Source organism: Polypterus senegalus, chromosome 6 (assembly GCF_016835505.1).
Source record: "Polypterus senegalus isolate Bchr_013 chromosome 6, ASM1683550v1, whole genome shotgun sequence".
Classification (NCBI taxonomy): Eukaryota; Metazoa; Chordata; class Cladistia; order Polypteriformes; family Polypteridae; genus Polypterus; species Polypterus senegalus.
In genome coordinates this window covers 55,416,687-55,444,308 of record NC_053159.1, presented here as the reverse complement: position 1 = coordinate 55,444,308, position 27,622 = coordinate 55,416,687, and the positions used below count along the sequence as shown (strand labels likewise).

The window sequence follows — 27,622 nt, the reverse complement described above, 5'->3', positions numbered from 1 at the left end:
GTACTTTTAGTTTTAATTTAGTTTTTATTTCACAAAGAGATTTCTATTTTATTTTTATATGTATTAACTTTTTACAGTTTTGTGTCACAATCAGACAAAACTGTACACTTAACAGGTCTGGATATGAGTTTAATGTTAGTTACCACACTACATGGTTTAATATCTGGTTTTGTTATCGTCTGAGAAGCAAACAATAGACGGCACCACCAAGAAACGATGAAGTCCAACGAATGAATGCAAAAATTGTTGATTGATTACAGAGCAAATTGGTTAAATGCGTATCAATAGACTCTGCTGAAACAGTTGGTGGTGATGGTGCGGAAGATGAAAACATCAACTTATAATATCCCGTAGAACATCTACAGCCTTTAACACTGTCCGGTTTTCCACCGGCCGAATTACTGTTGAAAGAAGGATGTATCATTATGTTATTGCGTAATTTATGTATGAGTGATGGGCTATGCAATAGGACAAGATTAGTTGTATTCAAAATTGTTTGAACAATTCTAACGTAAAATTTTAACAGGCGACAAGAAAGGTAATGTAGTACATCTTCTATGGATAAAATTAGACACCAAAGGAGATCTTGATATGCTATTCGTATTATAATGTTTACAGTTTCCCATTAGAAAAGGTTTTGCTATGACAATTAACAAATCACAGGGACAAACATTCAAAAAAGTCAGTTTTCTTATTAGAGAGAAAGAAACGAAATTCACTCACGGGCAGTTATACATTGCATTGTCACGATGTAAGTCCAAACACAGAACAATATTCATTCAAAAACGAAAACTAAAAATATTTTTTAATAAATTATTATTTTATTTCAGTTAGTCTTTCCAGCTACTTTAATAGTTTCCGTTAGTTGTACATTTCAGTTTTGTTAATTATTTTATTTCAGTTACGAAAATGTTTTTTTTAATAATAGTTTCAGTTTTAATTTTAGTTTTTGTTAATTATAATAACCTTGGTGCTCACATCCAATGACTCAGTTAGCTTGAGATAGGTGTTACTCATGTACTTCTTGCATCATGGCTCCAAAACAGATTGTGAAAAAGCTGGAAAAGATGAAGAAAGACTGCAATTCCTTTGAGTCTAAAAGAAGAACTGCAAGTAAAAAACCTCACTGAATAGTATCTAATGAAAGTAAAAATGTCCTACTATTTTTGATGACTGATTTTATTGTTATTTTATTATTAAATTAATTCTATTAATTTTCATGTATCTTATAGAAGAAAAATTGGGGGTCATTTTTTTGGGCCAGAGAATACCTACAAATGTTTTTCCATTTAAACTATGAAATATAAAACAACACATATAAAACCTATGAAATAACACATATTCTAAACATATTTTTTAGCGCAGACAATCAGGACTCTGGTATTACACCAAAATTATAAAAAGCATATGGAAATGAATAATTAAGGGGTTTGGCAATGAGGAAAGCAAGCAAAAAAGAACTACCTGGTATTAAAAGTATAAGAAAAATGTTTTATGGATATGCAATATTAAATGTTGTTTATAGTAGAACCAATGACAATGACTATAAATTTAATAGATTGCTTTTTCTTACACTGTACTTTCAAAACAAAAGCATTTCCAAATAACATCTTGCTAATTTTGAAAACTGCGGGTTTTCCCTAAATTGACATTGTGAAGAGTAACACCTTCTGCTTGTTTAAAATCTGAAAATGTTTTGCATAAACAGAATGTTTTTGTTTTTGATCTTGCCTATATATAGCACCTATTGCGGAATTGTAGTAAATGAATATTAAATTTGACATTAAAACAAAAAGGTACAGTAGAGCTAGTTGTGAAAGGTGTAGCTTGCTGCTAAAGAAACTGGTAGTTTGACTACACGTAGTATATTACATTCATTTTTATACGTGCATTAAGAATCTCAACTCTTTATAAAAAAAAAATCTAAGTAAAAAAAGTACACAGTAGAAAAAGAAAATTTGAAATCTTGTCACACACATTTTAGTCAGATGTTCACAAATCATTTGTGTAAGGGCTTCAAAGGATAGAACATACTTTCCTATATTCTGGCAGAAACTGGGTGCAGAGATAGGCTAAATTTATTATATGAATTTAACATACTATAATTTTAATGGTATTTCACTTGGTATATAGTATAAATACATTATATTTATATTACATATATAATGAAATAAATTAACATCATTTTCACAAGAGGTAAAACAAACATGTAAAATTTTTAAAGTTATTTTCTGGAGTTTTGTCTCAGAACATGGGACACAAAGCATAAAGCTGCGATACACATTTTCAAATCACATATCAAACATACTACTACAGCAGTATATATCTACAGTAATCTCTCCTTGATCACGGGGGTTGCGTTCCAGAACCCCCCGCGAAAGGTGAAAAGCTGCGAAGTAGAAACCATATGTTTGTATGGTTATTTTTATATATTTTAAGCCCTTAGAAATTCTCCCATACCGTTTATAAATATTCTCCGCACAGTTATACAGTAAACCCACGTTTATTGCGGTTAATCCGCTCAAGACAGATAAATGAATTTCCACGAAGTACGATTCTTTATTTATAAATCTAATATTTTCACAGTTAGAGCATAGAAAACCTGTTTACGACCTTCTAAATACGTTTGTTAACATTATTAGAGCCCTCTAGACATGAAATAACACCCTTTAGTCAAAAAGTTTAAACTGTGCTCCATGACAAGACAGAGATGAGAGTCCTTTCTCATAATTAAAAGAATGCAAACATATCTTCCCTTCAAAGGAGTGCCGTCAGGAACAATGAATGTTAGAGAGAGACAAATGTAAACAATCAAAATTCAATAGGGCTGTTGCGCTTTTAAGTATACGAAGCACCCGCGATAAAGCGGCTGCAATAAAGGGATCAATGTGAAGGTAGTCTTTCAGCATTTTTTATAGGAGCGTCCGTATCTTCTAAGTAAACAGCCTCTGTGCAAACAGCCCCTCAGCTCACACCCCCTCTGTCAGGAGCAGAGAATGTCACAGAGAGTGAGAAAGACAGAGAAAAGCAAACAATCAAAAATCAATACGGGCTGTTTGAGCTTTGAAGTGTGCGAAGCAGTTTTATTTAATACGTAATACGTGCTCTGATTGGGTAGCTTCTTAGCCATCCGCCAATAGCGTCCCTTGTATGAAATCAACTGGGCAAACAAACTGAGGAAGCATGTACCATAAATTAAAAGACCCATTGTCCGCAGAAATCCGCGAACCAGCGAAAAATCCGTGATATATATTTAGATATGCTTACATTTAAAATGGAGTGGAGTGAAGCCGCGAAAGTCGAAGTGCGATATAGCGAGGGATCACTGTACTTACATTAATGAAAATGGTGTCTATTACATAATGTCTATTATAATGTGCCTCAGGCACATATCAGCTTAGGTATGGCACAGTGGTATGTAGCAATCCTTATTCAGTATCTAACATATAGTGTACCTATATTTATCAAGAAGAGCTAACAACTCCCATCATTTTATAATTTTGTAGATAAAATAAATAAACAAACTATATATTATATATTAATTAATAAATCTATAGTTATAATGCATCTAATGTAGTCAGTCATGTCCTGAAATGTTTGAAACATTTCACATACAATATTTCAAAACAATAATGCAAATACCAGGCATTATTAAACACATGCAGGTATTTTCATTTAATTAATAAATCACAGTAAATGACAATATACAACAATGCACTTTAGTGCACCATTAACATCTCATACCTACCATCACCCTGTACTGTAGTTATTAAATGGCCATCAAGAAAAAGATCCACATTGGAAAGATATGATGAAGGACCTCTATCCACAACCACTTCATTCAGAACCTGAGAAAGATGAGTAGTGAATAATGAGACAGCAGTAAGACTAAACTTCTTCAAAAATTGAAAACTATTTGAACCGATAAATATTTCATTGTATGAATACTGGAGAACAATGCCATTATATAAAAATGAACTATGGGAAAACAGACCTTTGTTTAAAAATTACACTTTAAATATCTGTGTGCATTTTGCCAAAATATATCACTGCCTTTCTGAATACAATGGAACCTCAGTTCACGACCATAATTCGTTCCAGAATTTTGGTCGTAAACCGAAGCAATTTTCCCCATAGGATTGTATGTACATACAATTAATCCATTCCAGACCATACGAACTGTATGTAAATATATGTAAAGATTAAGAACAAATATAGTTAATTACACCATAGAATGCACAGTGTAATAGTAAACTAATGTAAAAACATTGAATAAAACTGACACAAAACACCCAGGCTCCCTGCTCAGCTACACGAGCAAGCTCGCTCGCGCTCTCTCTCTCTCTCTCTGTAGCACACACACACACACACCACCCCCTCCCCACCCTGTCAGCAGCACATGCTCGCACTCTCTCTCTATGTAGCACACCCCTCCCACACGCCCCCTCCACCCACACCCCCTCCCTGTCAGCAGCACGCGTTCGCTCTCTCTCTGTGCTTGCTCGCTCACGCTCTCTAATCTCTCTGTAGCACACCCACCCCACACCCCCCTCCACCCTGTCAGCTGCACGTGCTCGCTCTCTCTCTCTGTGCTTGCTCGCTCACATGCTCTCTCTCTCTCAATCTCTCTCTCTGAACAGAGGGGAACATTTGAACAAATCTGAACTTTAATTTAAAAACCAACCACAAGCAACCAAAAAAGTAACATTGCAGGAGATCACGCTATTAACCTTAAAGCCCGATCGCTGTAAACACTTTTTTTAAAATGAGTTTTAAGCACAGCGGAAAAAAAAGAACATTAGAACAAACCCGAAGTATATTTAAAAACCAACCACAAGCAACCAAAAAAGTAACAAGATTATGCTATTTTAGCCTTACATTCCGATCGCTGTAAACACTTTTTAGAAAATGAGTTTTAAGCACAGGAAAAAAAAGAAACATTTGAAAAAAAAGAGAAAAGCAACACTGCAACAAATCACACTACGAACTGAAAAATTAACTTTTGAAAAATCCATAATACAAAAACTACTGTATAAACCACCAAGAAAACTAACCTTGCATGAGTCGAGTTCTGGCATGAAGTGAGGAGGAAATGGGTGGAGAGGAGGTTACAGTTTTGAGGGAGAGTCCGGCTCCGTGATGGAGGGATGTTTTCTTTCAGGTGTTTTCTCTGTTGAGATTTCTTGGGTTTCTGGTGTTTTTAGAGGTTTAGCTGGTGGATCAGACTTAGTGAAATAGCGGTCTAATGTGACTTGCCTTTTCCTATACATTAAAATTTTTCAGAAATGCGAGACGACATTATCGTTCATCATGTTTATCACTCTGTTCGTGACCGCTTTGTCAGGGTGGTTCTTTTCAAAAAAATCCTGGCACTCGTTCCATTTTTCCATGATGGCTTTTATCGCATCACTTATTATAACCGTCCTTTCCTCTTCTTCCCCGGAGGACTGCTCCTTGGAGAGCAACCTAAGCTGCTCCTGCTGGAGTGCAGCGAGTTCCTCCGTCATCAGCTCCTCCTTGTGATACAGGACCAGCTCCTTGATGTCCTCATTGTCCACTTCAACACCCATGCTCTTGCCCGTGGACACAATCTCATCCACAACAGGAGGCTCAAAGCTTTCTAAAACCTGTTCAGGAACGCATTCAGGCCAAGATCAATGTGTGGTGTGTGACGTCTTCCTAGGCTTTATCAATGAGACCGATGCAATGAACGATATTAAAATGATTCTTCCAGAACTCTTTCAGGGTCAAAGGCGTCTCCTTGGTCACATTAAAACACCTGGTGAATAGTCCTCTGATGTACAGTTTCTTAAAATTTGAAATAACCTGCTGGTCCATGGGCTGCAGAAGAGGAGTCATGTTGGGGGGGAAGGAACACGACCTTAATAAATTCGTACTCCTAGACCATATCGTCAACCAAATTTGGAGGGTGTGCCGGTGCATTGTCCATTAGAAGGCATTTTTTAGGCAGGTTATTCTCTTCGAGATATCGCTTCATGGCGGGAGCGAAAGCCTCGTGCAGCCATTCCAAAAATAAGGTTCTTGTGACCCACCCCTTCGTGTTTGCCCTCCACATCACAGGCAGTCTGGCTTTATTTACATTGTGCTGTTTGAAAGCACGAGGGTTCTCAAATTGGTAAGCGAATAGCGGCTTGATTTTTACGTCGCCCACTAGCATTAGCACACAGCAAAACAGTTAACCTGTCCTTCATTGGTTTATGGCCGGGCATAGCCTTCTCTTCCTGGTTCTCTTCGGCATCCTCTTCCAGAACAATCCAGTCTCATCACAGTTGAAGACTTGTTGCGTGATGTAGCCTTCGTCCTTCACTAATTTTGTGAAAATTATCACGAATTCTTTCGCAGCTTAAGCGTCGGAACTAGCAGCCTCTCCATGCCTTACCACACTATGAATGCACTTCATTTGCGAAACTTTTCAAACCATCCTCTACTGGCTTTAAATTCCTCACTTCCGGCACTCGTAGAAGGATAGTTTTGCAGCAAATTGCCATGAATCTTCCTGGCTTTCTCGTATAACATCGCCTCACTTATGCTATCCCCTGCAAGTTGCTTCTCGTTCAGCCACACTAGCAACAGTTTTTCCACCTCTTCCACCACTTGAGGCCTCTACCTGGTTAACGCTGTAACGCCTTTTGCAACATCAGCTGCTTTAATAGATTCTTTCTGCTTTAGAATAGTCGAAATCGTAGATTTTGACTTATTGTACTCGGTGGCAAGATCAGTAACACGAACACCACGCTCAAACTTTTCAATAATTTCTTTCTTCAATTCGATTTCAATTTTCTTCAAAACTTTCTTCTCACCACTCTTCACGTGCTTAGAAGCCATGGTTAACTGCAAAAGCCCACAAAATATAGAGCGCAATGATATCACAGGTAAAGCATGCACGTCTGACTGAGAACAATGAACATGAAGCGGCTCAACACGTGCTTAAATACAGTAATTGGCACACACGTGCAGGCAGGCAGGCAGGCATGCGCAGGAAGGAAGGCAGGCAGGCACGCGCAGGCAGTCAGGCAGGTACGCACGCACAGGCAGGCAGGCACGCAGTCACGTCTGACTGAGAACAATGCAACACGTGCGGAAATCATCGGCACACACAAACCGAAAGGGAAACTGGCTTGTTCGTATATACAGAGTGTGTGGTCATGAACCGAGGCAAAAGTTTGGCAAACTTTTTGGTCGTGAACCGAGTTTCACGTGTACCAAGATGTTCGTGAACCGAGGTTCCACTGCTCTTTGCAATTTCCTTCAACTACATTCATTAACAGAGTGTAAGAGCCGTTTTCTAGTTATTTAAGTTATATGCATGTTTTACTAAATATTAGCGCATAATCTATGAGAGGTTCCTATAACCCCCATAAGTTGAATTGAATTGGTATATTCTAACTATTTCTAGCCTCTCTGACAAAACATTATTCTCAGTTAGTGATCAGCCTTACCATGTGTAAGGCATAGAGGGCACATGGTTTTCCAAGTAACATGAAAGACAAAGTACTTAACTGAATGTGCTGCGCCGTACATTTAACACTAGAATTACCATAGCCTACGAGAAAGCTCATAAATCTGGCCCACCTTAAATCCATTCTCACCTCTATGTCAGCATCTTTTTGTCCTGTAAATGTGTTGATTAACAGCAAGCAGCCTGGTATCCCATCCCCCGGCCAACCGCTGCAGTTCATTTCGCTAAGAAGTTTCTCAGTGCTCAGTGTTTATCTTCGAGTGAAGTGTTGGAGCTTTATAGGATAAAATAGTACATCATCATTTGGAATACATACATTTCATGTGTGTTCCGTGTCAACAACAATCTATGTAAAACATAGTTAACACAGAAACATTTTTCATTTTTGTGTGAATGAGTGAAGCCTGAAATACAAATATGAAATAAACACTTTCACAAAAGGTACAACTATAACAAAACAAGTGCACTTTTATTCAAGAATTTAACCGAAGAAAAAAGAAAGCAGGTTACGGTAGGTGGTTGACATGACAGCTTGCGTTTTGCAATGCTAAGAACTGCTGCCTTGCGGTTTGGATACTAGCTGCTTCCCAAATTTGCCATTTTCAGTAGTGAGCTGCTCTTATTGTTAATATCATAAAACAAAATCATACATTTGATTTGCGTCTGTAAATTTAGTTAAAGTTAGTGGGTTTAGTTTTCAGTTTTATTCTCTCACTCATGTTGAAGCTCCCACACACCCCCCAGATCTAACGTCGTTTTCAGATAAAGACATGGTATAACAAACAAACTTATTTTGTTATACCCCCTCTTTATATTAAAAACCATGTTAGATCATGTGCGCGAATGAGACTGGGACTGGGAAAACTGTGGATGTGGATGTGAGTGGTGTGCGTGACTGAGAATGACTGTGGATGTTAATTTGTTTTTATTCGGTTTTATTCTTGAGTGCTCCTGCTTAAGCTGAATTAGTATGCACCTTCTAATCCAAGATGTCAAAGCCGCGCTGACAAAAAACAGAGACTTAGGTATATATGACATTTGGAATAATTCATTTTATGACCTGTATTGTACATTTAGGAAAACGCTGTTGCACTAATGCAACATTATATTCATTTGCATACCTTCATGCAGTTGTAGTTAGTGACCGCGTTTGTTTTTTTGTTCCAATCTTGGCCAGTGTCCACATGTTGCTGCATGTTGGTATTTCTTTTGAACTCCAGGAGATGCAGAGGACAATATAGTATAGAGAGTTTAGTTCCACGCTATATACAATCATCAGATTCAAATGTTAACAGTTGCCTGGTGCAGCTGCATTGTTCTTATATGCGAGTGGACGTTTCTTGCGGAGAGGGCTTCTGTTCTCTTTTTCCGATCCGAGTTCAACTCTGTTATAGCGTGTCTTTATTTGAAAACAGCACTGTCAGATCGGGGCGAGTGTGAATGAGTCTAAGAGAATAAAACTGAATTTAAAAAAAATGCTAACCTTTACAAGTACCATACATTTACACCATCAGTTACAGACTCAAATCAAATGTATGCTTTTATTGTACAATAGTAACAATAAGAACAGCTCACTACTCAAAACGTTTATTTTTGGAGATGTTAAGACTCAAACCCAGAACCTTCTGTATTGGAGTCAGCAGCTCTAACCAGTATACTACCCGAGAAGTCAGGACAACAATCAACACTAATCTGATTTCTTTTTCTTCGGTTATAGTCTTGGAAAAAAGTGCATTTGTTCTGTTATACTTGTATCTTTTGTGAAAGTGCTTATTTGATATTTGGACTTCAGGCTTTACACATTATACACTTCATGTCTACATTTTGTCATTAGTACTAAAACAAGGAAAAAGTTTGTCTTTTACGTATGTGTTCAACATTTCTGTCATCCTACACTTACACAGATTTTTGTGATACGGAACACACGTGAAATGCATGTGTTCCGAATAATGATATATTTTTAAGCCTAGGTACCTGACTCACTGATAAACAAGGCTTAATTTGGGAGAGGTTTCTGCAGTTTCTCCGGTGGTGGGGGCGATGGTATAACAGGCAGCTTACTGCTTGGGATTATCGACACATTTACAAGACAAAAGACGCTGAATGGAGACGTGCAAGTGGATTTAAGGTGGGCCGGATTTCCAAGTTTTCTCGTAAACTTATATAACGTAATTCTAGTGTTAAAGCATAGAGAAGAAGTAAAGAATCTTTAAGTATAGAAATAACTAAAGTATTACAAGAAAAGCTAAGTTTAGAGAAGATAACAATTGTTCTAATTTTTTGCCTTTTATTCCGTGTGTGTAATAACCTTTTTTCTTCTTTATTCTTATGTGGATTATTTGCTTTGACCTTTCACTAAATATTTTTAAACACCCTTCTCTAAGTTTACCTCTATGTCAAGATGCTCATATAACCTGTATGTGTGTATGCTAAACCATCAATTATGCTGTCTGTTAGGCTTTTTTCTCTGAATTTACTATCTTAGTCTTCTTTATTTATTTATCTGGTTTAGTACAATGCTATATACTGTATACCTTGCCGTTCTTTCTTAAACTCTGTGAAGTGCCTAGAGCATGGGAAAGGCGCTATGTAAATAAAACGTATTATTATTATTTATTATTATATAGCAGTAGCAATGTAGCACTACTTGTTTACAGTGATTAGACATCATGTGGTCTTCCACAAAAGTACACTTATGAAATTAAGAAATGGGTACATAAATCTGGCTTAAATGAGACTAGTCTTACAAATGCAGCTGAATTCGCTCCACTAATGCAAAGTGTTTCTCATTAACATAAGATGAACTTACAAAATTCACAATTATGGGACACTTGTGAAATTTAAGCAGCCCCAAGAAAAAATAATCAAGAAAACCTTTAATGGCTTAAAAAAGATACAGAAGACACTATAACATCAATGGATTGATTACCCATGACCAATGACGATCTTACACCCTGAGTGACCCGGAACCGGGCCAAGAAATCATTTAAAAATATTTTGCTATATCAAACTCCCACACACCGAACCAAACAATACCTCAGTTGCAAGCGACAGGTAATCAAATTATTACAATTTTTATTATTGACTTTTATATTTGTATGAAATCATATACAGTATATGGTGTTTCATAAACTGTCCCAAAAATATTTGAAAAAAAACTGTAGAAATTATTCTGTACAAGGAATACCCAAGTGTTATGCATCAATCAAAAAATCCTAACCAATAGATTTAAACCATTGGGATGAACCCTCCCATCAATTGGAATGACCCTGCCATTCTTTCCAATCTTCGTCCCAATCTCCAAGCTACCTTTCTTGTCAAAAATACTAGAAAAAGTAGTTTATGAGCAATTAACTCATCACCTACAGGACCATCAGGTAATGGATCTTTTTCAGTCAGGCTTTAGGCCCCAACACAGCACAGAAACCGCGCATTTACGTGTCCTAAATGACGCCCTTTTGGCATTGGACTCAGGATTCCACGTGGTTATGGTTCTTCTCGACTTATCTGCTGCTTTCGACACAATCACCACGACATCATGATCTCCCGACTCAATCCTGGGCTGGTGTATCTGGCTTAGCCCTCGACTGGTTCAGGTCATATTTCTGCAACAGGACTCTCAGAGTCATACTAGACGATTTTTCATCTGAATCAGTCCCACTCCCATGTGGGGTTCCCCAGGGTTCCATTTTAGGGCCACTACTTTTTTCAATCTACATCCTGCCTTTAGGTGCAATTTTTAGAAAGCATGCAATTTCATATCACCTATATGCTGACGACTGCCAAATTTATTTCTCCCTCAAGCCAACTGACTCCACCAAACCTCTCCTCGACTGCCTATCTGACATTAAGGACTGGCTGGCTGTAAACTTCCTTCACCTGAACGATTCAAAAACCGAGGTCATTGTTTTAGTCCCGACTGCAAACAGGCTCCACCCCTTGGCCTCGTTTCTCTTCCCATTCCAGTAACTTCGTCTGTCTCCAATCTTGGAATCAAAATGGATACGTTCCTGAAAATGGATGCTCAAGTCAACAGCACAGTAAAATCCTGCTTTTTCCATCTAAGGCTAATCGCCAAACTCAAGCCTATTCTTTCTAACCACCTCCTGGAATCAGTAATTCATGCATTCATTACGTCCCGGCTTGACTACTCTAATTCCTGCCTTTTTGGTATCAGTAAAGCCACACTTTCTAGACTCCAACTGGCTCAAAATGCGGCTGCAAGGCTTCTAACTGGAAGTAGCAGAATCCAACACATTTCACCAATTTTGAAAACCCTTCACTGGCTGCCATTAGATTCAGAATCGATTTTAAGATTCTCCTCCTAACCTATAAGGCATTAAACGGTCTAGCCCCCGCCTATTTGAGTGTCTTGCTCCATTGTCACAATCCCCCTCGTGTTCTTAGATCCACAGATCAGCTGCTCCTAACCGTTCCCAAGGCACGTTTTAAAGCTCGTGGTGAAAGGGCTTTCTCCGTCTGTGCACCCAGGCTCTGGAACTCCCTGCCCTTAGTGGTTAAGCAAGCCGCTTCAGTCGCCACATTCAAATCTCGCCTAAAACGCACTTCTTCACATTGGCTTTTAATTCTTAACCTGTTTCATTTTCCACTTGTCTTTTGCTATTTTCTATTTTATTTGGTCCCTTGACCTGTTTTTAGTATCTCTGTTTTAATTCTCTCTTAATGTTTATTTTTAATATTTTGCTTTTAGTTCTGCTTGTTGTAACTGTACAGCGCTTTGGTCAGTTGTAATGCTGTGTTTTTAAGCGCTCAACAAATAAATATGGTATGGTATGGTATGGTATCAACAATTGAGCAAACACAAGCTATAAGCTGAACACCGGAAACGTTACACCTCTCTTCTGATTTTTTTGTGTGCTCTTACATATTACTTAACAAAACAACAGCAAATACCTACAAGTGACATGTCAGTACTTACTGTAGGTTCTCCTGATTAAAACAAGTCCAAGCACACTATTGTGCAATGCATCAATCATGAGGAGTCGCGAGGTGACCTTTGGTAAGTACCACCTCACATTTCCGGGTCATTAGTTCTTACTCAATAGGTCACACACTCACAAACTTTATACTACTGTATAGCAGCAATTGTGAAATATCCAACAATATGTGAATGTCCATATATGTAATTAAAATTATTACCATGAGCACCCATTTTTAGAAACTAGCTTAGCAGTAGCTTCTAAGTAATGTTTAAACACAGATTCTATCACATTTGAGAAGTTATCTATCAGGACTTAGTGAAAAATTGAGTGGCCTGCCTTTATTTTTGAATAATAAGGCTTTATTTTGGGGTACCACCCCTCAGGTGAAAATTTCTGAAAATTCCAAGCCGCTGAACCTGCTTGATGAAGACGACTTTGTATTGCTTTAACTAGGACAGGGGAATGGGAGCGTGAAGTTTGCCAGTTGCAACCTGTGTGCTTGTCTGCTGAAGATAATCCCCTTTTCAATAAAGTCTTGTGTCTGTACCTGCCAGTTCAGCAATAAAGATTTTGTACCTTGGAAACGTGATTCCTTTTTCCAGTCTCCTGTGCAACACTGTGATGTCATTCAGGGGCCTGAGGCTGGAGGTGGGAAATTGAGAGACTTTGCATAGGTCTACCTTGAAAACATACCATTCAGTGGACTCCCAGGACCAAAACATGGGTGTAATATAGGATGTGTGTAAATAAAAAAGACTAGCCAACATGGTACGCCGCATAATCAGGCCGGTTTTTAAATGATTTTTAAGCACAGGGAGAAAATTAACATTTGAAAAATCAAGCAAGAAATGCAACATTATAACAATGCACTGAACGAACCAATACACAATCGTCCGTGACTGAAAACTGGCGGACCAATCTTGTTGATGAAATGTAGACGCGTGCCTTCTGTTCTGACAGATGCGTCGACGATGTATTGCTGGAAGGGTTTGCGACTGGAATGCAAGACACTAAATGAAGATCTCATGGCAAGCCTGAAAGCATAAAATTGGAGCTGTGTGACTTGCGTTCTTTTTGAGGTTCGCTTTTACTCAACATGGGTTAATTGTATGTGCCAGCCTGGATCGCCGAAAGGGAATAGCAGTGGAAAAACCATCACAGTTCATATTGAGAACAGAGATACGCTTGCAAGCATCTCCCCTTGGATATATGCAAATGTCACGTTGTGCAGGAGGTTCCCCGTCTTCACCTACAAAGCAGCAACATCAGTTTGACAGAACGGGGCGTTATACCTTCTCATATCCAGACCTGGATTTTCCATGAACACCATTCGTACAGCAGTAACAGAGTAACCGTGAGTGATAATGTCATGCATTTGCATGTAAGACTTTGCGAAGGGATTAACCTGGCGTATCATGTTGTCTGTCTAGTTGAAGCAACAAAATGTCACTGCAAGTGCTATTACATTCCTTTTGCAAATGTTGACTGGTAGCCTCAGCAGAATCGAAGATGTATAGCTGACTGTATTGTGGTGATGTGTCAGGATTGTTATATAAAGGAGAGACCTGGTGATAAATTTGACCGTGGATTCTGAAAGCATACGGTCCTTGTCCAGATGGTTGAGCGATGTGTGCACCCATTGACGCGAAAGCTAAAGCACAGTTGTATTCCCTGATATGATCACAGTAATTTCGGGACAGCGGGTTCTTGCCAGTCAAGAGGTCTTCCAATAAAAGAGGGGGCTTGGATAGCGGTGGCAAAGACACCTTGCCGGCATGACAACACTTAGTGTAATGTCCGGATTTGTTGACCTCTGCTGGCCAATGAAGAGCATTGCAAGAAGCACATAGTGAAGCACATAGTCCAATGTTATGTTCTTGGACGTGAAAGGCGGTATCTTCTTGAAAAGTTGCAGAAAAGTGAATGCGATGTTTGTGCATCAACAATTTAGTGCTGTGTTCACACTGAAGGGAATTGGAATGAGTTGTGTTGAAGCATTGCTGGCAATGTTCACATTGCATAATTCGTTCTGTGGAGTGTGTTTTTAAATGCATGTTGAGAAATCTCTGCACTCGAACGTTTTTGAACAAATCGTGCATTCAAAGATCTTTTTGGAATGTGTTCGTTCAGTGGAGTGGGTGTGTAAATGTGCTTTGAAATATTTCTGGCGTGTGAAGGTTTTGGACCAGTGTTGACACTGAAAAGAATTCATCAGGGAATGTGTTTTGAGATGGTTAGTAAGGTATCTGCGTGCGTGAAAGTGCTTGTCGCAAATTTTGCATACAAATCTTTGCGTTGAATGGATCTGCATATGGTTGTGGAGATCCATCTCACCTGTGAAGTCCTCGTTAAAAAATGTGCAATTGAAGGTGAGAGTGGAATGAGTTCCTAAGTGTTTTTTGAGAGCGCGAGTTGTCTCGAAGCATTGTTGGCAATGTTCACATTGCATCATTCGGTTAGTGTTGTGTTTTTTTTCAAATGTGCGTTCAAATATCTGTGCACTCTGAAGCTTTTGGAACAAAGGGTGCATTGAAAGTCCTGTGTGGAATGCGTGTGTTCAGGGGAGGGTGTCTTTAAATGTTTTTCAGGAAGAGGAGAGTGGGCAGGTGACGTGACATTAGTGTGGCGAGCAAGTGGGTGTGTACGCTGTGTGCACATACCGACAGAGTCAAAAGATGTCACCAGAAGGTAATCACATGGGTATTTGAGAGGCATGAGAACCTCGTAATGCCCATGATCCAAAGGACCGCTAAAGAGCGGGGATATGAAGAGACGCTGGGCCGGATTGTAAACTCGAGGAGAGGCATGAGGACGTTCTTGGAAGTAAATGCTGATAGTAGCTGGAAGGATTTGGGACATGGCCACAATTTCTGCCTCGCCACCATAGACTCCAGACGTATTCATGTAATCAGCGTATTGTTGAGCAGACTGTATAACAATGCCTCTGAGACTAAGAACAATGGACACCACGTCACCGAAGTTATCCCAATTTTGGCAAACAAAGGTAACAGCCATGTTACGAAGTTTAAGAGCAACAGTTTCGTCAATGACATTTCTCCAAAAAAACCTGACTGACAGAAACGAATAGTTACCTGAAGCAGGAATTTCTATAACATTGAAAGAAGTGTTGTTTCCATGAATACATTTGAAGTGGTAGCCATGGAGGGCAAAAGAATAGTCAACGTGGCTCACAGCTGGGTTTGGACCGCAGCACAGACCAAAGTGAGTGAGTATGTGTTTGATGAGCTGTTTGGGAAGAGGAGTAGAGTTTCTGGGCGGGGCTTCGTTTTTCTTTCGCATGATTTTTCATGGTGGAAGCGCTCGAGTATCGAAACCGAAAAGAATAATGAAAAGTCAACGTGGCTTAGACGTGCATGTGGACTACTAGCACAGACGAAAGGGGCTAACTGGGTGGTCGGTGAGTTTTTGCGTCCCGGCACATGGGCAGGCAGTGTGATTGCCTAGAGAGCGAGGGTAGAAGCGGGCCGGTGAAAAAGGAGTGTTAGTGGGCAGGGAAACGTCTTCCGTATTTCTGCAGGTGCATCTAAGACGACGCATGTTTGTCGCAGATGCGAATTGCTGTATGTAGCGTGTAAAACAGTTTGCTATGGTGCATGCGGTCGTGCGTCGTAACTGAAAACTCAGTTTTTAAAGACTGCTAACTTCATTGTGTTTTAACCTCAGTTGTAAAGGATTGTTTTAATGGCGATTTACCTCAGCGAGAAACATGCCTCTATGAACAGTCAACATGCAGGTGCATGTGGCCTCTACGACAGACGAATATAAATGACGCCGTTTCTTCTGTGTCGTCGCGTCCGAGTTGGTGGGCATGACTCTGCGAGTTATCGTTGTATCCAATGGTCTTGGAGTTGGTGGGCATGGCTCCTTCCTGCGTGCGCCATCGGTGTCTTACTTGTCGGCGGCTCAGTGAATCCACGCCCCTTCCGGCGTGCTTTCCATGGTTGTCTTGCCTTAGTGAATTATATATATATAGATAATGTGTAGCTGAATTTCGCTAATAAAGCATAATGTCATAACTTAACAAGAATATGATTTCAATATCAAATTTATATTTTACTGTTTCTATATTTGCACCATACTGGAAACTTCATTAAAACTAGTTTTATTGTGTATGCATTTAACCAGCTGATATCTAAAACAACTCTCTTGTTAAATATATTGCAGTATATAGTGAGACAGAAAGACTAAAACACGCACCAAATACTGCTTAAGTGACAAAAAAGGCATATTTATTTAATGAACAATCATCCATGCTGCCTTGGGAAGCCTGACAATTCAAATCACATTCTCCACTTTTAAGGGCCACATAAATGGACTCAAAAAATATCAAATGCATTACTGAGGATGGCATTAGATAAAGCTACTCTTGTGCAGTTTCCAGTTGTGTAGCATGGCTAGGATCTTTAATAGTTCTATTCGTTGTCAAGCTCTTTCTCTCAATCCACCAAAGACCATCCTCATCATTAGCATGGGGCACCTCTTTATTTTCTCCTCTGAAACTCTCACCCTGCATTCTAGAACATACTGCAAACCTTTCCCAAACTTGTGGAATACAGTGCTCTGTGTATCTGTGTTGCAGGTCACTGTAAACAGGTTATCCAACCCCATACATATTTTGAGCAATCAGCCGATAGTTACAATACCTTAACATTTTCTTTTGATGGTGTCATTCACAACTGAATATCTAAAATATCCATCCATCCATTTGCCAACCCTCTGAATCCGAACACAGGGCCACGGGGGTCTGCTGGAGGCAATCCTAGCCAACACTGGGCACAAGGCAGGAACCAATCCTGGGCAGGGTACTAACCCACCGCAGGACACACACAAACACACCCACACACCAAGCACACACTAGGGCCAATTTAGAATCGCCTATCCACCTAACCGGCATGTCTTTGGACTGTGGGAGGAAACCAGAGTGTGCGGAGGAAACCCACGCAGACACGGGGAGAACATGCAAACTCCATGCAGGGAGGACCCAGGAAGCGAACCCAGGTCTCCTAACTGCGAGGCAGCAGCGCTACCACTGCACCACCGTGCCGCCTATTTAAAATATTCTCATCTCAAATATTCCATAATTATTTCCATGAGATGATGTCCTGACACTGAAACAGCCACAAAGGAGTGTTCCATTCTAGTTTTACAGCCATATCCTACTGATTTTTCTTAGGTTACTGAGTTCTGTAGTAGCATTTCTCTGTCTTTTTTTGAGTGCATGTTACAAAAATAAGCCAGCAAACTTAAATTTAAAGCTGTAATATCATGTGAAGGAAATATTATAGTATATTCATTAAATTGTGGTGTATTTCACAGAAATTATTAGTACATTTAACAGAGTATTTTTAGATGTAAATTGTGATATTTTCTCATGAAAGTATTATATTTAATATGAAACTAGTTTTAGATATTATCTGCTTAAACAATGTAACTACAGTACAAATGTAGAAATATTAAATTCTCTTTTGTTATCCAAGATAAACTATTTAATATATATTATAAGATACAAGACGTTTATTGTCATATACACAGTAAAAACACATGGTAAAACCATATAATGAAATTTTTACTTTGCTTGATCACCTTCATATACAAAGACAGAAAAGACAAAAGAAGTATAAAAATAAATAGCAATTACAGTTATAAGATTACAAAATAAGGTGCACAATGCCTGATCACATACTGCAGCAGTCAGTGTATTTATGAGGCTATGAGTTATGGTTTGGATTGACTTTAACTTTTAGCATTGTTCAAGAGTCTAATTGCTTCTGGAAAAAAACTATGCGTCAGTCTTGTGGTGCATGATTGCACAATTCTGTAGTGCCTCCCTGAGGGAAGCAGCGTGAAAAGCGTGTTCTGACGAGAAGTATTGTCTTTAATTATGTTGTGTGCCCTCCTGATGGCCCTACTAATGTAGATGCCCTTTTTAGGGAGTGGAACATTGCTCCAGAGATGGGCTGTGCAGTTTTAATTACACGCTGAAGTGCCTTCCTTTCCAACAAGGAGCAATTACCGAGCCATACAATAATAGAGCAGGTGATAACACTCTCTATTGTACCCCTGTAGAAATTGGCTTTGTTATTGAAATATAACTACACATATGTACAGTATGTTTGGAATCCATACAGTATATGATTTGTTTTTTTTACAAGCACACATATGTTTGGCTTTGTTTTAGTCCCAGGGAATCAATGAATAGTGCATTTTTAAAAAAAGCCCTGTGCCAGTTTAACACCCCACTTCACACCTCTAGCTGCAGGATCTTAAAAACATAAAGGGGTCTACCAGACACTATTAAATATGTCTGCTATTACGAAAGTAAGAGAGCTGCATGGTAATCTTCAGCATACTACTACAATTTAAAACTCTCTGAATAGGTGTGTTACATAAGTGAAAATTATTGCCATTACTCAAATTAAAATTTTTTTATATGAATTGCTTAGTTTAATTGTAAATTTTGTAGTTTGACAATGTCATACTTAAAGCATTGGCAATATAACATATTAAGTACCTAAATGAGTGGTGAGAAACACCTTTAGCAGAAAGAGAAAATTTAATACAAGAACACTATATCAATACAGTTTGGAAATATGAGCATAATATTTAAAGGATAAGTGGGGCAATGTTCAAATATATTACTAGGATGAAGGTAACTTTTTATATGATGTGATCACACAAAAAAGAAATACTTCTTACCTGATCTGTTATGTTTGCATGGAAGGACACAAAAAAACAACCTATATACAGTGTTTGTTGGATGGAAAGAAGATGACAATTTCTTCAGTGCACTCAGTCTAGCTCTATTCTTATAGCACCTGCCCTGGCATAATCCAGTTGAAGAGAATAAAACAGAATTTTAAGAGACATATTTTTTTCTTAAAATGGGCTGATTATATATTTTCCTAAACGTAAACAGCAGCATAAAAAAACTTAAATTCAGAAAAATCCAAAATAGAAATTAGGATTCTATATATACACACATATACAGTATGTATATGTTCATATATCTGTATAAAAATTTTAAATATTCTTTCTGTCTTTTGATTTTTTGGTATGCTTCAGGTTTCCTATGATCCTGCTCTGGATAAACAGTTTTTGAGATAATGTATATGCCTGTCTGTACTCCTATTACCTGTTCTTGCTCTGCTCATTATGGGTTTACTGTCCTTTATGTTGGGCTACTCAAGTCTCACTGCCCCTAACCTTGACACTACATGCTTGTTTTTCTTTGTTTCCCTCAATACAGCTAGGTCAGGTCTGAACACTGATTCAAGTCTAAAAGCCCTGCTCTGAATAATTTTGGACCTTCTGCCCATTAAGCACGGAAGGGCAGCGTCCACATTTCTCAGAATAATTTTTCTCTTAAATCACAGGCACGTAGTGCAAGGCTGTCAGGCAGAAATTTGCAGGATTGCATAGAAAATGTAATTTCTATACCAAAGCGGTTGTGTAGCACCTTTCACAAGGGATCTGCTACCAAGAGATAATCCAAATACATTTAAGCTGCTGTTAGTGCTACTTACCAGTTGTGTTATAGTGCCTTTAAAATGTAGTTTACCCGAAAGCACTCCAGTACTGCTCAATGTATGTTTACTTCTTACATGTTAATGTTTTACTGTTTAATAATTTATATACATTTTATTTTTTTCCCTTGCACTCAGTGAGTGAAGCCACTGGGTAATCAGCTAGTATAGAAATAAAATAGAAATTTCTTTGAAAACTAAACTAAAACTAAAAATACACAATGAAGGAAAACTAAAACTAAACAGAATTTCCAAGTAAGGTCAGAAGAAATATAGAAATAAAAACTAATATAAAAAGGCAAAACTATAATAACCTTGGAAATAATACAATGCTGCAAGTTCACTTGGTAATAAAAGAGCAGGCTATGCTGATTAAACATGTGTCACTAGCACACATATAAAAATTCAATATACAGCACTGTGCAACAGGAGATCATAAGACAAAACAAAATAAAAAAAAAGAAAAAAGAAATAAATAAAAAAGTATGTAACAAGCTTTTAATACTTTGCTATCTAAAGTAAAATTGCACCAAGAGTGATCCATGGTATTGAACTTACAATTTGAAGAGGTGAACTTGAGGAGTCCATAAACTGAACTTCAGGTGTCATATCTTCAAAATTGCAGCAGAAAAAAAAGTGGGCAAGATAAAACGCGCTCAATAAAATTGGAACATTTAAGGTAACAACCCCCATAATTATTTCTCCATTTTATTTACAGCTCACATAAATATTATTTCAATTACAATGTATACACCTCCAGTGAATTGTGGTTTTAGTACTTTTATCATGTACTAGAAAATTTTAAAACATAAAATGAGAAATGAAAACATTGTTGCACAAATTGAAAGAAACCACAAAACCATGTAAATTAAGGAATAGTGTGCAGTGTACCATCTTATATTTAATGCCTCATAAAGTCTAATAAATCTGTATTAACCAAAGCCTGCAGTAGTTAAACTACCTTAGTGTAGATCCAGCGGACATGCCAACACAAGGCAAAACATTTGAAGCAAATAACATTTTAACATGCAAAAGAACTTGTCATTCATTTTGATTGTCCGTCCATCCATCCATCCTCTTCCGCTTATCCGAGGTCGGGTTGCGGGGTATCAGCTTAAGCAGAGAGGCCCAGACTTCCCTCTCCCCGACCACGCCTTCCAGCTCTTCCGGAGAATCCCAAGGCGTTCCCAGGCCAGCCAGGAGACATAGTCCCTCCAGCGTGTCCTGGGTCTTCCCGGGGCCTCTTCCCGGTTGGATGTGCCCAGAACACCTCACCAGGGAGGCGTCCAGGAGGCATCCTGATCAGATGCCCGAGCCACCTCATCTGACTCCTCTCGATGCGGAGGAGCAGCGGCTCTACTCTGAGCCCCTCCCGGATGACTGAGCTTCTCACCCTATCTTTAAGGGAAAGCCCAGACACCCTGCGGAGGAAACTCATTTCAGCCGCTTGTATTCGCGATCTCGTTCTTTTGGTCACTACCCATAGCTCATGACCATAGGTGAGCGTAGGAACGTAGAATGACTGGTAAATTGAGAGCTTTGCCTTACGGCTCAGCTCCTTTTTCACCACGACAGACCGATGCAGAGCCTGCATCACTGCGGATGCCGCACCGATCTGCCTGTCGATCTCACGCTCCATTCTTCCCTCACTCGTGAGCAAGACCCTGAGATACTTAAACTCCTCCACTTGGGGCAGGATCTCTCCCCCAACCCTGAGAGGGCACTCCACCCTTTTTCAGCTGAGGACCATGGTCTCGGATTTGGAGGTGCCGATTCTCATCCCAGCCGCTTCACACTCAGCTGCGAACCGATCCAGAGAGAGCTGAAGATCACGGCCTGATGAAGCAAACAGGACAACATCATCTGCACAAAGCAGTGACCCAATCCTGAGTCCACCAAAATGGACCCCCTCAAAACCCTGGCTGCGCCTAGAAATTCTGTCCATAAAAGTTATGAACAGAATCGGTGACAAAGGGCAGCCCTGGCGGAGTCCAACTCTCACTGGAAACAGGCTCGACTTGCTGCTGGCAATGCGGACCAAGCTCTGACACCGGTTGCACAGGGACCGAACGCCTTTTCCAAGTCCACAAAACACATGTAGACTGATTGGGCAAACTCCCATGCACCCTCCAGGATTCTGCTAAGGGTGTAGAGCTGGTCCACTGTTCCGTGACCAGGACAAAAACCACACTGTTCCTCCTGAATCCAAGGTTTGACCATCCGACGGACCCTCCTCTCCAGAACCCCTAATTAGACTTTTCCAGGGAGGCTGAGGAGTGTGATCCCTCTGTAGTTGGAACACACCCTCCGGTCCCCCTTTTTAAAAGAGGGGGACCACCACCCCGGTCTGCCAATCCAGAGGCACTGTCCATGCGATGTTGCAGAGACGTGTTAACCAAGACAGTCCTACACATTCAGAGCCTTAAGGAACTCCGGGCGTATCTCATCCAGCCCCGGGGCCCTGCCACCAAAGAGATTTTTGACCACCTCGGTGACTTCAGTCCCAGAGATGGGAGAGCCCACCTCTGAGTCCCCAGGCTCTGCTTCCTCATTGGAAGGCATGTTAGTGGGATTGAGGAGGTCTTCTAAATACTTCCCCCCCAACGACCCACAACATCCCGAGTCGAGGTCAGCAGCACACCATCCCCACCATATACGGTGTTGACACTGCACTGCTTCCCCCTCCTGAGACGCCAGACGGTGGACCAGAATCTCCTCGAAGCCGTCCGAAAGTCGTTCTCCATGGCCTCTCCAAACTCCTCCCATGCCAGAGTTTTTGCCTAAGCAACAACCAAAGCCGCATTCCGCTTGGCCTGCCGGTACCTATCAGCTGCCTCCAGAGACCACAGGACAAAAAGGTCCTATAGGACTCCTTCTTCAGCTTTACGGCATCCCTCACTGCCGGTGTCCACCAACAGGTTCAGGGACTGCCGCCACAACAGGCACTGACCACCTTGCGGCCACAGCTCCGGTCAGCCGCCGCAACAATAAAGGCACGGAACATGGCCCATTCGGACTCAATGTCCCCCACCTCCTTTGGGACATGGTTGAAGTTCTGCCGGTGGTGGGGGTTGAAGCTACTTCTGACAGGGGACTCTGCCAGCTGTTCCCAGCAGACCCTCACAACACGTTTGGGCCTACCAGGTCTGACTGGCATCTTCCCCCACCATCAAAGCCAATTCACCACCAGGTGGTGATCAGTTGACAGCTCCGCCCCTCTCTTCACCCGAGTGTCCAAGACATATGGCCGCAAGTCCGACGATCATTGAACTGAGGCCTAGGGTATCCTGGTGCCAAGTGTACATATCAACACCCCTATGCTTGAACATTGTGTTTGTTATGGACAATCCGTGACGAGCACAGAAGTCCAATAACAATAGACCGCTCGGGTTCAGATCGGGGCATTCCTCCCAATCACGCCCTTCAAGGTATCACTGTCATTGCACACGTGAGCACTGAAGTCTCCCAGCAAAAGGAGGGAATCCCCAGAAGGTATGCCCTCTAGCACCCCCTCCAGAGACTCCAAAAAGGGTGGATACTCCAAACTGCTGTTCGGAGCATACGCACAAACAGTCAGGACCCTTCCCCCCACCCGAAGGCGGAGGGAGGCCACCGTCTCATCCATCGGGGTAAACCCCAATGCACAGGCTCCAAGTCGGGGGGCAATAAGTATGCCCACACCTGCTCGGCGCCTCTCACCGGGGGCAACTCCAGAGTAGTAGAGAGTCCAGCCCCTCTCAAAGAGATTGTTTCCAGAGTCCAAGCTGTGCGTCGAGGCGAGTCCGACTATATCTAGCCGGAACCTCTCGACCTCGTGCACTAGCTCAGGCTCCTTCCCCTTCAGTGAGGTGACATTCCACGTCCCAAGAGCCAGTTTCTGTAGCCAAGGATCAGACCGCCAAGGTCCCGCCTTCGGCCACCACCCAACTCACACTGCACCCAACCTCCTTGGCCCCTCCCATAGGTGGTGAGCCCATGGGAAGGAGGACCCACGTTACTTCTTCGGGCTGTGCCCGGCCGAGCCCCATGGGTGCAGGCCCGGCCACCAGGCGCCATTGAATTTTAATTGTCCACTAAATTAATTTCATACAGCTTTTCCCCTCAACAACTGTTCAAGTTTTAAAAAACAAAACAAATGTTGTGCCTCTGGTATAAAAATTGCAAGAATTCTTGCAAACATGAATTAGAAACACCCAACAATAAAGGCAAGGTGATGCTTTGAATGTAAAAGCATTTGTTGTCCAGTGCTCTAAGTTTGTGACTCCCAAGATGTAAGTGAATTACTCTCCAAGAAAAATGGCATATTTTAAATAATTTATCAAATGGTATTTTTTTTTATATAGTATGCTTCTATTGGGGCGGCACGGTGGCGCAATGGTAGCGCTGCTGCTTCGCAGTTTGGAGACCCGGGTTTGCTTCCCAGGTCCTCCCCGGGTGGAGTTTGCATGTTCTCCCCATGTCTGCATGGGTTTCCTCCCACAGTCCAAAGACAAGCAGGTTAGGTGGATTGACAATTCTAAATTGGCCCCAGTGTGTGCTTGGTGTGTGTGTGTGTGTGTGTGTGTCCTGCGGTGGGTTGGCGGACTGCCCGGAATTGCTTCCTGCCTTTAGCCCTGTGTTCACTAGGATTGGCTCCAGCAGACCCCCGTGACCTTGTGTTCGGATTCAGCGGGCTAGAACACTGACCTTAATTGAGTCAAGTGAGGCCTGCAGTTCTTTAGCCGTTGTCCCGGGGTCTTTTGTGACCTCTCAGATGAGTCGTCTCTGCGCTCTTGGGGTAATTTTGGTCGGCCACTCCTGGGAAGGTTCACCACTGTTCCATGTTTTTGCCATTTGTGGATAATGGCTCTCACTGTGGTTCACTGGAGTCCCAAAGCTTTAGAAATGGCTTTATAACCTTTACCAGACTGATAGATCTCAATTACTTCTGTTCTCATTTGTTCCTGAATTTCTTTGGATCTTGGCATGATGTCTAGCTTTTGAGGTGCTTTTGGTCTACTTCTCTGTGTCAGGCAGCTCCTATTTAAGTGATTTCTTGATTGAAACAGGTGTGGCAGTAATCAGGCCTGGAGGTGGCTACGGAAATTTAACTCAGGTGTGATACACCACAGTTAGGTTTTTAACAAGGGGGCAATTACTTTTTCACACAGGGCCATGTAGGTTTGGATTTTTTTCTCCCTAAATAATAAAAACCATCATTTAAAAACTGCATTTTGTGTTTACTTGTGTTATATTTGACTAATGGTTAAATGTTTTTGATGATCAGAAACATTTTGTGTGACAAACATGCAAAAGAATAAGAAATCAGGAAGGGGGCAAATAATTTATGTACAGTGGTGTGAAAAACTATTTTTAAGAACTAGTTGTGGGAGAGGCAAACGTGTTGGGGGCTGGCCTCTGGACTTTCCGACCATAGCACCAAATATGGTTTATTAGTGTAAATGGGTAAACAATCAAAATGATAAATGTAGCATCACATCGACAAGAAAAGAACTTTTATCTCAAAGCATAATTAATGAACATTCACTACACAAGGACAATGCTACTTTGTGATAGAAAGCTGATATATAACAAACTTTGGGCACTGTACAAAATGTAAATGAAACCAGAATGCAGCAATTTGAAAATCAGCTAAACACATATTTAATTGAAAATAGAACAAAGATAACCTATCAAATATTGAAACTGACAAATGCCATTGTTTTATAAAAAATATACGCTCTGATGTGGTAAACGACCCTGTAGCCTAATGAATGAAAATTTGAAATTTTTTGGAAATTATGGGTGCCACAACCTCCAGGCTAATGAGAAGATTTACTAGCTGGCTTGTTATCAGCACACAGTTCAAAAGCCAGCATCTATAATGATATGCGGTAAATTCATACACATTGTATGGGTAGCTTGCACATCTGGGAAGGCACCATTAATGCTGAATTATCAATATACAGTGATCCCTCGCTATATCACGCTTCGACTTTTGTGGCTTCACTCTATCGCGATTTTTTTCTCATATACGCTTACGTCACTACGCATGCACTTTCTGAGAACTTTTATCTAAGCCCTACAATGGCTCCTAAACGTGCTACTTTTTCTAAGCCTTCTGACAATAAATCTAAGCGCCGGAGGAAGATGCTTACTATCCAGGAGAAGGTGAAATTCTTGGATATGATTAAAGATGGCAATACCCTACAAAAGCCTCCTCGCACATATGAAAAGACAGCGCCAGCAACTGCCTATCAAGATGTTCTTCAGCCACACACCCAGACACCCACTGCCTACTCCTGGTACTCCTTCAGCGGAAGAAGACAACAATGCACCTGCTGAAGATACTGCACCACCTCTGAAGACTCTCCTACTGAGGTTGTGCCTTCATAGGTTAGTGGTTGTGTGTAAGAACTGTGTGTGTTTGTGTGCAATTAAATGTACAGAACAATAATCTACTATATAAAAGCTGCTCGATTGTCCTTCCGTCCCGTGAGTGCAAAGCGTAGCGGTATTCCGCTTATTACAGACTTAGTACTTGCGGCTTGAGGTACGAAGCGACGCGATGTGAGCACAGTTCTGGTGCTCCCATCGTTCCCTTGTTTTTGTGCGCGATGCACTGGAAAAATAGACAAAATTATGTCTCTGGAAATAATTAATGTTGATGGAGTACAAATGCCTCACCGCGTAGTAAATATCAGGGGAGATAGTGCTTGCTTTTTCTCATCTATAGCTTATTTAGTGCATGAAACTCCTTCTTTAGCAGTACAGATTTGGGCTCACATTGTACGACTTTGGACAGGCACTTGAGGGGATAAAAAAAACCTTAGGTTTTCGGGAGATGTTATGAATGGCCACTTTGATGTTCTCATTCCCTATACTTACATGCCTGATGTACACATGGAGCGCACAAAAATTGAGGATAAAAGTCGGTCGCCTTAAATGGCGAGTGAGCCTAGTAATATGATATTTGTAACGTCTAATATGTCTTATTTTCTCTTATTTTGTCTAATATATTGGGTAATATGAGTGTAATGGTGACTAAAGGGTGTTATTTCATGTCTAGAGGGCTCTAATAACGTTAAAAACGTATTTAGAAGGTCGTAAACAGGTTTTCTATACTCTGCGAAAATATTCGATTTATAAATAAAGAATCCTACTTCGTGAAAATTCATTTATCACGGTACAGTCTGGAACAGATTAACCGTGATAAACGAGGGTTCACTGTATACAGCTTTTGAAGCAAAACATGCTGCCCTCCAGACAGCATCTTTTCAGTACAGGCCTTGTTTATTTCAGGAAGACAGTGTCAAACCACAATCTGCACATATTACAACAGAATGGCTCTGTAGTAAGAAAGTTTGGGTGCAAAATTGGTCTGCCTGAAGTCCAAACTGGTAATCCATTGAAAACATTTGCCGCAATGTAAAAGCGAAAAATACAGCAAAGGAGAACCCAAACTGTTGAGCAGTTGAAATCCTATATTAGACAAGAATGGGAGAACATTTGACTTTGAAAACTACAGCAAATGTTTACAGAGTTGTTCAAAGAAATATCGGATACTACACAGTGGTAAACATTCTCCTTTCAAAGCTTTTTAGAAACCTATTGCTTGCAACAAATTCAAAATAAGCATATACTTTTCAAAAAACAAAATTTCTCATTTTCAACAT

At 40.5% G+C, this 27,622-nt stretch overlaps 1 protein-coding gene across 3 annotated transcripts in view; it reads right to left on the bottom strand.

Annotated features, from left to right (window-relative positions):
* nadka (NAD kinase a) overlaps positions 1–27,622 on the bottom strand; it is a 213,157-nt gene that overhangs the window by 58,976 nt on the left and 126,559 nt on the right. For all 3 annotated transcript variants that reach the window (XM_039756026.1, XM_039756025.1, XM_039756027.1), the window contains one exon: positions 3,749–3,848. In XM_039756026.1, the coding sequence (XP_039611960.1) occupies positions 3,749–3,848 (100 nt within the window). The remainder of the gene's footprint in view (positions 1–3,748; positions 3,849–27,622) is intronic.